We start from the raw sequence: 14783 nt of genomic DNA on the forward strand, positions 1-14783 counted from the left end.
GTCTCTTTTCTTCTTCGGTTGTTTTGCTATGATATTTTCCCCATGTTTGGTTACTGCACTATTATTTGATTAACGGGCTGTGAGGATGATGAACCTGCACACTGGAGGAGCAGCTACTACGGTGGTGATGAAGGGATATAATAACAGTCGCTATCCTCGGAATTCTCTCTACAGTGACTGCATTATAGAAGAAAAGGCAGTGGTCCTGCAGAAAAAGGACAATGAAGGATTTGGGTTTGTGCTCAGAGGGGCCAAAGGTATGTGGATTTTTTTTGTATCTGTGTGATTGGGGGAGTGCTTGTGTGAAAAATGGCAAGCATTTCTGAAAATAAACAGGCATTATTCCTTATGCCTTTGGTTGCTAGACAACAGTGTTCTCTCTGTGCAGTAGAGTACTGATATGGATTTACTGGTTTCTGATCAAGCAGTTTTGAGAGAATGTGTGTGTGTGTGTGTGTGTGTGTGTGTGTGTGTGTGTGTTCACATTGTGTCTCTGTGTGTGAAAGAAATAATTGATTTGTGGAATAATTCAGAGGAGAAGTTGCCTAAATATTTTGCATGCCTGAAACCATCCTTGCTGGGGGAAAATAATCAAATTGCTTCATGTGAAGAATTATTCCACTAAAATAATGTGCTAGTTGAAGGGGCATGTTGACTTTTTTCCCCCTTAAAATGGTTTTGCAGCTTATTCAAAGTAAAAAAAAACTACTGCAGAAAATCAGGTCATTTTTGTATTTTCATAAGCTGCAGGCATGTCAGATGGCCTTTTAATATGTATATTGTTTAAAAACTGCTTGTGTCTAAATGTGCCATTTCTTTCCTGTACAAAATCTGTTTCTGTAGATTTATACAGCAAATATAATGATCTGTGATCTGTTTTACTCTTTTGGCAAAATTTATAAGTGGTGGTATATTCCAGTATCTGCTATTAACCTCCCCCTCCCAGTTAATAGATGGGCTGTTCCTTAGATTGCTGTCTTCAAGGAAAGGCTATACCATATCTACTTTATGGAGGAATCTCCACACCCTTATCTAGGAATACCACTTTCCTCACTAGAGTGTAGCAAGCACCTATTGGGTTCCCCTAGCTATGTAATAGATTAACTTCCCTGGCTAAACATACGTTTTGGTGGGGTCGTCTGGAAACCCAGTGACTTCATCACTGTGTTGATCAGCTGGCGCTGAGCTATCTATGCAGCAAACAAAGCTCCTTTGCTATACATCTTAATTTCACATGGAGTGAGTTCAGGTTACATATTCAAATACCCACTGAAAACATTTATTCAAACTGTACTATTCCCCCCCCCCCAAAAGGGCTTTATTTTTATGTAAATTGTATATGGCAATCATAAAGCATGTGTGTGAAGCTCATACAGAATATGTGTCTGATGCACAATTATAGGATCTTCCTGTTGGATTTAATGGCTTTCCACCATACAAGTGCTAACTATGTAATTACCTGCTTTTGAATACTTGAAATTCTTGATGCACTTGTTTAAAACACTATTTTCTGATGTAATCTCTACGTTAACAAATTCATGGCTTCATGTTTATTAGCAATTAAATTCAGAGCTTTATTCATTTGCTGATTAAACCCAAGAGTTTATTAATATGCAAGAAAATAGGAAGATGGATGGATAGATAGATTAGATAGATAGATAGATAGATAGATAGATAGATAGATAGATAGATAGATAGATAGATAGATAGATAGATGATAGATAGCAGTGGAGTACTTAAAGGCTTTCTGGCCTTGCCACAGGCAATGTTTTATGAAATAACATTTCATGTTTTAAAAGTTTATTCAAATATGTCATTTATTATTCCCAAAGCTGATACACCAATTGAAGAATTCACTCCAACGCCGGCCTTCCCTGCTTTGCAGTACCTGGAATCAGTTGATGAAGGAGGGGTAGCATGGCAAGCTGGCTTGAGAACAGGAGACTTTTTGATAGAGGTAGGAAAATATGGTTAATTATTCTGGTGGGGATGGAAAATGCTACCCCAGTTAAGGGAAAGTGATCTTTCTGTCTTTTGGCAGCAAGGCCTACGAGTAGTCCTCAATTTACTACCATTTGTTTGGTGACTGTTCAGAGTTAAAGTGCACTGAAAAATGTGACTTATGACCAATCCTCACACTTACAACTGACACAGCATCCCTGTGGTCATGTGATTAAGATTTGGGTGCTTGGCAACCAGCATGTAATTATAACAGTTGCATGGTCCTGGGCTCATGGGATCACCACTTTCAACCTTCCCAGCCAGCTTCTAGCAAGCCAGGTCAGTGTGGGGGGAGGGGGAAGCTGGATTTGCTTAATGACCACATAACAGCTGCAGTGATTCGCTTAACAGCTATGGCAAAGAAAGGTCATAAACCTAGTCACAACTCATTTATCAATTACTTTGCTTTAACAACAGAAATTCTGATCTCCATTGGGGTTATAAATTGAGGACTATCGTGCAATTACCAGTTTGTTGCCATTACTTTTTGCATATTTTTCTTAAATGTCTTATTTTTAATCCTGTTGTTTAAAATAGTAACACAGATTGTATCATTATAGATATATGAAATTCTAGACCTTGATATGTCCAACCTTGGCAACCCTGACAAGTTTAAGACCTCTGGCTGGCTGAGGAATTCTGAGAGTTGAAGTCCACAAGTCTTAAAGTCGCCAAGGTTGGACACCCCTGTTCTAGACACTACATTGTGTTACAGGCGAGAAGCCTCCAGGAGAGCGTCTATTAGATTAATTCTTCTTCCTTTACTTTGGGTAAATTTGATTTAAAGAAGAAATGATGCATTGTATATAATACTGTGTCTAAAAATGAGTTCTAGTTATTAGACTTATAGTTTACATACATAGCAGCAAATAAGAGCCATTTTGCTGTAAAGATAGTAATTCCATCTTTATGACAGCAGACTCCAATATTTCCCCCCCTGCTATCATTGGAAAACTTTGTGTATCCATTTTAATGACAGATATCCTGGAGTTTGATTGGTTTTTAATCATCTGAATCAAATTATTAGACATCAGGCAGTAAATGTATAAACATGTTTCATAAAAAGGGAGCAGAATTTTGTCAGATATCTGATTTCAAATGTTTACTTTCAAATATAATTTCCAGACTTAAGGTACTTGTTTTTCTTAAGTTTGTGCATGTGACAGCTGGATTAAGCTACCTGTACATTTTAGCCTATACTCTGGTAAACCAGACTTCAGAAATAGAAACTGATATCTTTCTGATTTCTTAACATTAGTTTTTTTGGTATTTATGTATGCATTTAGCTGATTTGTGTTCTTTCTTAGATTGATTTTAGCAGTATATATTGGAATAAAATGCATTGGAAGTTTGGTCTTTCTGTTTGTATAATCTCTGAATATTTGTCTTTAGACATTTTGTTTAGTATTGATTTGCAGGTTGATTGTCATACAATTGTCAATTTGTTATTTAGAGAGTTTATTTGAGAGATTATTGCATGGATATTAAAAATTAAATTTCAGCTTCAAGGGCATTTTAATCTTTAGTCATTGTTCACAATGCAGTAACTAACCACCTGTGTATGACAGAATATATTGCAAAGGATTCACCTATGGTGATCATAATTTAAAGACAAGATTAGGCAGACCTGAAAACATGAACATGGACTGTAAGATTTTGAGACTTTGTTCTGTGAAGAGCAAATATTTAAAGTATTTTTGGGTGTCCTGAGGTTTCAGAATAAGTTTACCATGAAGAATGTGTAGATTGCTGCTTAAGAAACACAAGCCCCAAACTTCTTTCTACTGTAAAAGTTGTTAAATGTGGTTTTGGATGCTGGCCAGTGCCACAAACTTTAAGGGTATGCCAACATTGCAGTGATACCTCTCTTGTGTTGCTCAAAAATAGAGAGGAACAATTATCTAGGGTTAGTGTTCATTAAACTGTGGAATGATAAACTCAGAATTTACAAGGTTTAGGAAAGCTTATTGGGCTTTGCATTAGTATAAGAGATTTTCTATAAACTTATTTCAAACTTTTACTTATGCAGATCCATATGTCTTTTCAGCTGTACATTAGATCTTTTGGGGGAATGGCTTTTTTCTTTCAGCAGTCGTCTCGAGATACAGTACTGCATATAAACTTTTTTCACTTTAGTTTGTACACATGTAGAAAGTAAACAAGTAAAATATGTGCTGGGAGAACAAGGTTGCAATGCTTGCATGTTCTTTGGAAGTAAAGCTTATTAAAATCACAATGACATCTAAAAGATTTTTGAATAGAATTCTTAAGTATTCAGAAATCTCTGAATTCCCTGAAAACTTGTTTCAGAGATTTCTGAATACTTAAAGAAATGTCTACACTTTATGGTTGGCAGAGTAATAAATTATTATAATTTGGGAACTGAACAACACCCTTAGCAGTTCAAGTAACTGGAAACAATAAAGTTGAGGGTTGTTGTAGGGAGGAGGAGGAGTCCTGGGTATGTTGTTTTTAAAAATAATGAATGCGGGATAAAAAACAAAGAAGAAAAAGAAATGAAAACTGTCTCAGATGAGCACTGTGATTCAGTATAGGCATGATCAGGGAGTCTCTCTCAGATACTATTGTCTGTGGAGATTTACAGTACAAGTTCCTAGATCTCAAACACAGAATACTCTATTACATAATTTTGTAACACTTTATCAAATAAATCCTTTTTTCCTTTAAAAATGCTATTAATATTTTGTCAGATTTTATTTTAGACACCATCTTTAAGAGTCATGGTGAAGGTATATTTCTATTTATGTATAGGACCTCTTATTTCTGTTCTCTTCCTCTCCATCCCCAAATCACCACTGCATTGCATCCTATCAGCTCTGGATGACCCTCTAATCTTTTACAGCAAATCTCCGGAGAAAAAGAGAATCTGTTCCAAAGTATGATAGATATATAGCTTTCACCAGCTGGTTACTTTTGGATGCAGCCCAATATATTAATGCTTTTCTCTAGTATACAATTCAGTTTTTCTATTAAGCCCCGTTATTTTTAAAAATTGCTAACATAATCATATTTTAAAATAAGCCTCTACATTACAATTTTTCACTATACTGAAAAGAGAACTCTGCAAAGATTAGCCACTTCAGCCATTTTTAAAAATAAGAATATACAAAAAAAATTGGTGAGTCAGTCTGTCTTTGGCAGTGGAAAACAACAACAACAACAACAACAACTGGCACTCTATTTCGTAAGCAAAACCTGTCCCACGTAATAATGCTTACCATGATGATGGATCAATTGCCTGCACTTTTAATTACCATATTAATGTTACACAATATTCTAAATTATAACATAGGAATCATGAACATTATATTTTAAATACATTTGTTAATGAGGAATATTCCGAATTCACAGTTTTTCTGTTAGTATGTATTTAAGGAAGTTGCTTGGATTTTTTTTTAAATTGCATACATATTTCATCTGAAAAACAATTAACTCCAATAAGAACACTAAGGAAGGGTCACATGTTCTTTTCACTGCTGTGAAATTGGATTATGATAATGTTGGCAGTGACTGGCCTTAATGCTTGTTGCCAAGTGATAGAAAATCCTCAGTGAGTCAAGTATTTATAATATTATATGCTTGCCCCCAACCTCAGGCTTATAGCTGAAGTTCTGTTATTGTAAAGGAAAAGTGAACTTTTTAATAAGGTATTACTGTGTTATTTCACACAGGTTATTAATGCTTGTCCTGGGTCTTTGAAAATACATTTTAAACAGAAACAGAATAATTTCCAGATATGATTTTATAAATGCACTATAAATGTTTATTTCAAAGTATTCTTCCAAAGAATTATTTGCTGATTCAGAAATGAAGTTAAAAGCATGAAGTATAAAAATAAATCACAGACGTTGGTGTTCAGCCATTAAATTAGAACAGAACCAAAAACATAACGAAAACTTCAACAGCCTGTGAACCTTTAGTAAGAGAATTTTCAGTTGATATTGCAAAGTTTACAAGTTTACAAAGTTTACAGTTAAACTTCTCTCTGGAGGATGTTTCACATATCTGGCACTTGTAGCAATAGCAATAGCACTTAGACTTTTATACCGCTTCACAGTGGTTTACAGCCCTCTCTCTAAGCGGTTTACAGAGTTAGCATATTGCCTCCAATTATCTGGCTTCTCATTTTACCAGCCTCAGAAGGATGGAAGGCTGAGTTAACCTTGAGCCGGTCAGGATCGAACTCCTGGCTATGGGCAAAGTTTGCCTGCAGTATTTTGATTTTGAGATTTTTCTGCAATTTGAATTGTGTGCTTTTTCAAAAAAAAAAAAAAGCTTACTGGCAACACTAGCCTATTTAGTGCAGAGAGCCAAACTGCTATATATACTTTTTTAAAAAAATCCTTAAAAATTATTCTTACCATATCTGGATTTGTTTTTAATATTTTTAAGTATGAGAAGTTTTGTTCATTTGTCTTTTGTGTAGAAATATTTGGCTTTTTTAAAAAAGAAAAGAAAAAAGCAATTAAAATGTCACTTTGTCCCCTCACTTCTCATTGCACTACACAGAAATGAAGAATGAAAAGTAATAAACAATAAGGATGAAGAGTAATAGAGGGAAATTACCTAACAAGCAGTTAATACCTTCTTCCACCTGTGCTTACCGGATAAAATACAATACACTGAATGGGACATATACAGTCTTGAATGCTGTGACCATGCTTTCTTGGCCCTAGAGTTCTCCCATCACTGCAGGAAGGTGGACCTTATTTGATCAGCCCATCCCATGTACCTGATGAAACCAGTGTGGTTTCGAAGTCAGCTTGGTTTTCCCCCCCTGAAACTACTACATAGCTCTGCAGAAGCTCTTGTTACGACTTGGAATGTGCAGATGATAGATACCATGGACCATATCACATCTGTGTGGACTCTTTGTGCATGGATCTCATAAGCTTCACTAAGCTTTATTAAGTGGCTTAGAGAGATAGAGTGACATAAGACTGTCATTGGAGAAAGACAAAAAGCGAGGGTGACTGAGCATGGGTAAGAACCTATACTAAGACTTAACCTTGTGGTAATAAGGGAGGTGAAGCGCAATTATTTCTGTGATCTCATTGCATCTGCAAGTAGGACACCAGTTTCCCTGTTTTGGATAACAAGATTTTTTCTGGGTAAGGAGGAGCCGAAGAAGCCCTCACAGGGTTGCTGTGAGGAATATTCACACCATCTGTCAGATAAAATAGCTCAACTTTGCTCGCATTGGACTCTGGTTGGACAATCCTCTGAGCCTTGTTATCTGGGAAGAGTTTGAGCCAGATGTTCTCAAGGAAATAGACAGGGTCCTTAGAGCCGTGAGCTTAGCCACTTGTGTTCTGGATCCATTATCCTCCTGGTTGGTCAGGGTCTTCAGGAGGTGACATGTGGTTGAGTCCAAACAGTGATTAATACCTCTGGTACTGCCTGCTCTTAAGGAGGTGGTGATGCACCCTTCTCAGGAGGACATCCTTGGTGTCCTGAGAAGGGATTGCACCATCAACTTCTTCAAAGCAGGCAGTACCACCTCCTCCCATATTAATCACTACTTGGACCCCATGGTATTAGACAACTTTTGTCCATTCTCCATTCTTACTTTTTTAGGGAAGGTTATCGTGAGGGTGGTTGGCACACAGCTACAAAGAGCCCTGGATAAAGCAGGTTATCTAGACCCTTCTCAGGCTATGACACTGCACTGAAACTGCATTCTAGTCCTCCGAGACCTCTCAGCAGCTCTTGATACTATGGAGCGTGGTATTCTTCTGGATCCACTCAACAGTTGGTGGTGGTAGTCACTGTATCAAAGTGGCTCTACTTCCTCTGTGGCTGGTTGCAGTCAGTGTTGATAGCAGAGAAGAGGTTGAGTCCTAAGCCTCTGAAATGTGGACTCCCTCAGGGCTCAAGCTTTTCACCTCTCCTTTTTAACATCCACATCAAACTGCAGGGTGAGTCATCTGTTGGTATAGGTCCAGTATCATCAGCATACTGAAGGTACCCAATGATATATCTCCACCCCTAGTCAGACAGTGGGGGTGTTGGTCATGTGCCTAAAGGCTGTAAGGGTTTGGATGGGGAGGAACCAGCTTTGACTCAACTCTGTCTGCTTGTTGCCAATTGAATGGAAAAAGCACTATGATGGCTGAGACAGTAAGAGCAGAAATATCTCTAGTGATAGAAAATTGACTTCATTTGGATGAACTTTTCTCCTTTTTCGCCCTTAGCCTCTCAGGAAAGCTAGACCATTAAAAGGTGGAGAAATTTGCTAAATACAGTAAAAATTAGAAAATTATAGCTGTGGTCCATTAATTACCTATAGTTTTATTATTTTTGGACAGAAATATAATGAATTTGCAGCAATAAATTATTCTCTGCTGTTCCTGTGCTAGAACAATTGCTACACTTATGCTACAAGCTGTAACAACTTCCTAAAATCAAAGAAAATGCAAAACTAGGACTTTTTTGAATTCATTATTTAACATCCAAGTCATACTGTAAATAATTTATTTATTTGATTTTAGCACCACCTGATTCAAGATTGATTCTGGAATTGTGTACAAGCAGAAATGAGTATTACATTATATGAGATGCAGTTGGGTCTTCATGCAAATCCCATTTAAACTATTATTTATCTGGAAATATACAAGTTAAATATACTTATGTTTCTTAAATTACATATGAAATCTAGTTTAGGTAGTCATTAAGGCACCAGGCTAGGGATCTGGGAAACTGTTCTAGTCCTATCTTAAGCTCAAAGTTAGCTGAATGACTTTGGGACGAACACTCTCATCTCTAGGAAGAAGGGAATGGCAAACCACTTCTGAAAGTTTTACCAAGAAACTTGGTGCAGGAAAATGTCAAGAGTCACCCACCCACCCACCCACCTCAAGTTAATATAATCCCACTTGATTTCTATGGTGAGCAGTTCTGCTTTAATAAATATATAATTTATTTATATTTGTCAGTTCTGATGTATCATCTTCTTGTTGGGATATGGTCTGAGTCCAAGATGCACATTTTTTATGAGCAAACATCTCCACTGAAGTTTCTAAAATGTTGATAAATTTTGCAGCACTGAGATTGGTATCAGAAGCCAAGGGATTTCAGTGTGTTTAACCCAGGAGACTCTGATTGTTTGGGGGAATAGTGCTGCCTGTAATTATGTTATTAAAGGTTTCCCCTGTCCAGTTGTGTCTGATTCTAGGGGGGGGTGTGCTGTAGTCATGTGGCCAGCACACAGAACGCTTTTGCCTTCCCACCAAAATGGTACCATAAGTATGCTTTTGAATTGCTAGGTGGGCAGGAGCTGGCGCAAGGACAGGAGCTCACCCAGTCATGTGGCTCTTGAGTCTTGAACCCTGGCTGTCAGCTTTCCACCGAGAAGCTCAGTGTCTTTAACCACTGAGACATTGCACACACCCCAATATATCATTATAATCAGTGCTTTTTTTGTAAAAGGTGCCGGAACTCACACATGTCATACAATCCGCCTTGTGTACCCTACAAGGTTCCATCCAAAAAAGGTGCCGGAACTCCGTTCTGAGCTTTCCATGAGAAAAAAAGCCCTGATTATAATTATCATATTAAAAAGACCCTCTACCTTATTCAATTTTAACATAGTTTACCTGTCACTTTTATCTCATTTGTTCCTTTGTTTTATTCTACTTATTAGCTGTGCAAATATGTATTTTCTTTTTTCCTTTTAATACAGTCTTTTGACAGTACATTTATAAATCAATAAAAATTCCAAACTTGAGGTCCTTTAAAAATGACTGCCTCTGCCAACTTGCTGCCCCCATCTTATGAAGGAAACTCTCGTAATTTACAAAAGAAGCTGGCAGAGGTTTGGTTTTGTATTTTCAGATAGCATGCCTTGCAGCTCACCAAAACTAAAGAAGGTCATTCCAGAAGTCACTTTTTAAAGTGATTGCTTTGAAGCATATTTTAAGGTTGGCAGCTGCCATATTACTCTTTGTATCTGTATATATGAGATGCATTTACAGTACAGGTAGTCCTCAACTTACGACCACAACTGAGCTCAAAATTTTTGTTGCTAAATGAGACATTTGTTAAGTGAACTTTGCCCCATTTTATGACCTTTCTTGCTACAGTTGTTAAGCGAATCATTGCAGTTGTTAAGTTAGTAACACGGTTGTTGTGAATCTGACTTCCCCATTGACTTTGTTTGTCAGAAGTTCGCAAACAGTAATCACATGACCCTGGGACACTGCAACCGTCATAAATATGAGTCAGTTACCTAGCATCTGCATTTGGATCGTGTGACCTCAGGGATGCAGCGACAGTTTTTCAAACTTACTACAGCAAACAGTAAGTTTGGAAAACGATCTTAAGTCACTTTTTTCAGTGCCACTGTAATTTTGAACAGTCACTAAATGAATTGTTGTAAGTCAAAGACCACCTGTATAGATGCAGATATATAGTAGTTGGAAACATTCAAGCAATTAACTGCTTGGAATTTGTTGGAGGTAGAAATTTCACCCTGCTGCAAATTGCAGGTTTCTGAGGAACAATTTTTCTTAGGACTACAGCAGGGGAAGGAAGTGCTCTTGAAATCCCTCTCAGTGTCCTTCTTTCTCTTGAAATGCTGATAATTATAAGCCTTCCCTCTCCAGCAGCTATTTCTTTTTTTTTTTTTAAATGCACATGAAAAGCAAAGACACATTTAATCCTACATCCAATTTGACCATGAATCAGGATGGGGGCCTGTCTGCTGATTATAGAATAAATGTGTACTGAGATACTTTCTCTCTCATCTTTATATCTTGACATTAGATTGAATTGAATTGAACTCGGAAACAAGGAAGCTGCCTGTGGGAATGAATGAATACTATTAAGCTCCTTCCTAAACACCGAGTGAAGGCAATGTAGAAGTTTTTTTTTATTGAGCAGATAAGCATCCTAGTTCCTTTTTGTTGTCTTGATAATCTTTTCATATTTATGTCCTTACACGCATTTTTGTGCCTCCTGTTCTATAACCTTAGGCAGAAACCAAATCAACCACCAAATCAGGAGAGAGTAGTTCCTAAGAAAAATATTAAGAATTATTAATAACACGTATCACAGATTTTCCCCCCTGCCTGAATCATTGCTGTTTTTTTTAAAGAGATACTGTAAATTTGATCTCTCTTTCTCTCCTGGTCTCATTCCTGCCCCCAGCTTAATTTTGTAATTTCACATAAAAAAAATCAAATATAATCAAATATGTATCAATAAAAATGTATTGGCACCAGACCTTCGAACTTTCCGTCGGGGCCTGAAGACCCATCTGTTCGAATTAGCTGGTCTGGCCTGATGGGGATTATGGGTTTTTTAATTGTTTTTAATCTGTACTACTGTTTTATTGGGCAAGGGTTTAATTCTTTTTTAATTTTTGTATAGTGTTTTTTGTTTTTTATATATGCCCTGTGAACCGCCCTGAGTCCTACCAAGGAGAAGGGCGGTATATAAATCAAATAAACTATAAACTATAAACTATTGACTTTGTATCTATTGAATAAGCATGATTTTGATCGTAAATTAAACAAAATGCATTTAAAAATCTGTTGATTACGAACTGTAGTTGGATTGAAATAATAGATGCAGTGTAAATCCACTGCATACAGTTTCTAATATAAATATAACTTTGATTGTGCAGACTAGAGGGACTTTTAGACAAAGGTACAGATTTGATCACATCTTGAGTTGCCTTTTGGTGATCAAACAATTCTGTTCCTTTGAATTTTCCATTGTGTGAGATCCTGGCCTCCTTTTATTGTAGTTGTATGGTTTGGTAGAATGGGAATCCCTATTTACAGAAAGCGAATCTCATTAAGGAAATGAAGCACTCGATACTTTTGTCATGCTCTGGGAACACTGTCAGGGGGGAGCTTCTAGTTTAGTCTACCTCCCAGTGCCTAGTATCTAGCTATTATGACTAGATGTTGCCACCATCTTAAAGATTACAAATACAGGGTAGATAGCTAGCTCAGCAGTTGCCACTTTGAAAAATACTTTTTGTATACAAACATACAGACATATTTCTCAGAGCAGAAAAAGCTTTTGTTTTGAGTGCAAAACCAAGAAGTCAATATAAATGATTTTTGCTAGCTAGCAAATTAGCTCAGATTGGTTGAGTCATCTCTGTTGTTTTGGTGTCAATTCTCTGTGAATGCTAAAGAATTGCAAAAAAAGTTGTACAGGAGTCTTGGTGATCACAAATTATCATGCTCTCCTTTGTTTTCATTTTGAAACCAAAAAGCTTCAGAAAGAGGAAAGCTAGAAGTGGTCTAGGGATGGAATCCAGGGATTCTCTTCCACTGATGGAAGGTATGCTGAGATCCACTTAAGTGTCATTAAATTTTAGCCTAATATATTAGACCAGGAATCACCAACCTGTGGTCTGCAGCCCACTACCAGGCTGTGGGCTGTTGGCCAATGAGCTGCGTGAGTGGCTGGCCAGTGCATGTGCATGTGCATGCTCTCAGCCCCCCACTCGCGCTAGTGTCACAGCTTTACACGGGCACTAGCAATGCTGTGAACATCGGTTGGGTGCTAGCATCACCATGAGTTCACCCTCCACTTGTGCTAGTGTCGTGGTGTCATGCTGGCGCTATTGTCGCTGCAAGCGCAACATCCCCACTTGCGCTAGCATCGCAGCATTGCATGGGCACTAGAGTCGCCTGAGCATCACATGGGCACTTGTGACCCCGTTTGTATTGCACGGGCTCTCATGGCCCCATTTCCATTGCACGTGCAATCACGGCCCCGCTCATGCACACGCAGCCCCATTCACACGTGCGTATGCTTGCATGCATAAAGGCACCTTCACCCACCCCCCTGTTCCTGGCCTCCAACCAGAAAGGTTGGGGACCCCTGTATTAGACCCTCCTTTGTGTCTAAAGCTAATTTAATTTTTGCCTTGAAGAAAAGTATTGATAACTAAATTCTTCTGAAATTGGATCCAAAACTTGCAAACAACTTTGGTAAAAGCAACAAGCTTCCTTTCAAGGATGAAAAGGTTAATGATGAAGAGTTACATCATTGCATTTAGGGCATTTCTTAGGGATTTGAAATCTTGTTAATTTTATTTTATCGTAAATGGCTTTTTCTAACTTACTGCTTAGTTTCATCATAATACTTTGAATCTGTTGAAAAAAAGTTTTATTTCCTAATTTCTTCCCTATCTGCTGTGCAGTCTTTGTTGCATGTATATTTCCACATATGTTTCACAATGGTAGAACTGTATAGTCATTGCACAGAAAACTGCCTTTATAAAGATGCAATGTTTTTATATATGCTTATTGATGAGTTATTCTCTTTTTGCTGGACATATGGGCTGGACTGAGTCTAAGACAATAAATTAGTCTGTGTTGCAATTGGTATTAGAAGCCACAGGTTTCAACTCATTTAAGCATAGAATTCTTGGTTGTTTGTGGGACCATGAAGTTGGCTATCCAGTGCTGTCTTCTTATTGTTGTCATATTTTTTTAAAAAAATTATTTTAACACATTTTACCTGTAATTTTACTATATGTATTCCTTCCTTTAATCTTGTTTATTAGTCTCACAAATATGTATTTCATTTTTTCTTTTTTATGTAGTTTTCGACTCTCAGTTGATTACTTAATCTGTGAAAGTTCCCTGAAAGGGCAACTTACAACATTTCTGTCTCCACCAGCCTGGTTACAGAAGAGACTGGCAGCTCTGACTCTGCTTATTTATTCTCATTCTGTGGTGTTGTTGTTAGCTGCGAAGTCGTGTCCAACCCATCGCGACCCAATGAACAACGTTCCTCCAGGCCTTCCTGTCCTCTACCATCTTCTGGAGTCCATTTAAGCTCACGCCTACTGCTTCAGTGATTCCATCCAGCCACCTCATTCTCTGTTGTCCCCTTCTTCTCTTGCCCTCAATCTTTCCCAGCATTAAGCTCTTCTCCAGTGAGTCCTTCCTTCTCATTAGGTGGCCAAAGTATTTGAGTTTTAGCTTCAGGATCTGGCCTTCTAAAGAGCAGTCAGGGTTGATCTCCTCTAGGACTGACTGGTTTGATCGCCTTGCAGTCCAAGGGACTCGTAGGAGTCTTCTCCAGCACCATAGTTCAAAGGCCTCGATTCTTTGGTGCTCAGCCTTTCTTACGGTCCAACTTTCACTGCCATACATTGCAACTGGGAAGACCATAGCCTTGACTATACGCACTTTTGTTGACAGGGTGATGTCTCTGCTTTTTAGTGTGCTGTCTAGATTTGCCACTGCTTTCCTCCCGAGGAGCAAGCGTCTTTTAATTTCTTGGCTACAGTCCCCATCTGCAGTGATCTTGGAGCCTAGGAAAATAAAATCTGTCACTACCTCCATTTCTTCCCCATCTATTTGCCAGGAATTGAGAGGACCGGATGCCATGATTTTGGTTTTCTTAATGTTAAGTTTCAACCCAAGTTTTGCACTCTCCTTCTTCACCCACAACAAAAGGCTCTTTAGTTCTTCTTCACTTTCTGCCATTAGAGTGGTATCATCTGCTCATTCTGTGTACCTTATCTCTATTCATTGAACAGCCAACTATTATCAACCTATGGGCTTTTAGTTTGATATGCAACCTATGGGCTTTTATTCTGATATGCACTGAAAACCATGGTATCTTACTGCGGCGTCTCGGGGTTGGGAGTGGGAGGCACTGTTCTGCAGTGGTTCTCCTAACTCCTGGGACATTCGCAGTCGGTGCTGGCAGGAGGGCAGAGGTCGGCCTCAAGGCCTCTCGTTTGTGGAGTTCCTCAGGGGTCGGTCCTCTCGCCTCTCCTGTTC

At 38.2% G+C, this 14783-nt stretch overlaps 1 protein-coding gene across 5 annotated transcripts in view; it reads left to right on the forward strand.

Annotated features, from left to right (window-relative positions):
- Positions 1-14783, forward strand: part of SHANK2 (SH3 and multiple ankyrin repeat domains 2) — a 394189-nt gene that overhangs the window by 238115 nt on the left and 141291 nt on the right. For all 5 annotated transcript variants that reach the window (XM_083374122.1, XM_083374125.1, XM_083374126.1 and 2 more), the window contains 2 exons: positions 175-257; positions 1833-1957. In XM_083374122.1, coding sequence (XP_083230248.1) covers positions 175-257; positions 1833-1957 — 208 coding nt within the window. The remainder of the gene's footprint in view (positions 1-174; positions 258-1832; positions 1958-14783) is intronic.

This window comes from Vipera ursinii (assembly GCF_947247035.1).
Source record: "Vipera ursinii genome assembly, chromosome: 1".
Classification (NCBI taxonomy): Eukaryota; Metazoa; Chordata; class Lepidosauria; order Squamata; family Viperidae; genus Vipera; species Vipera ursinii.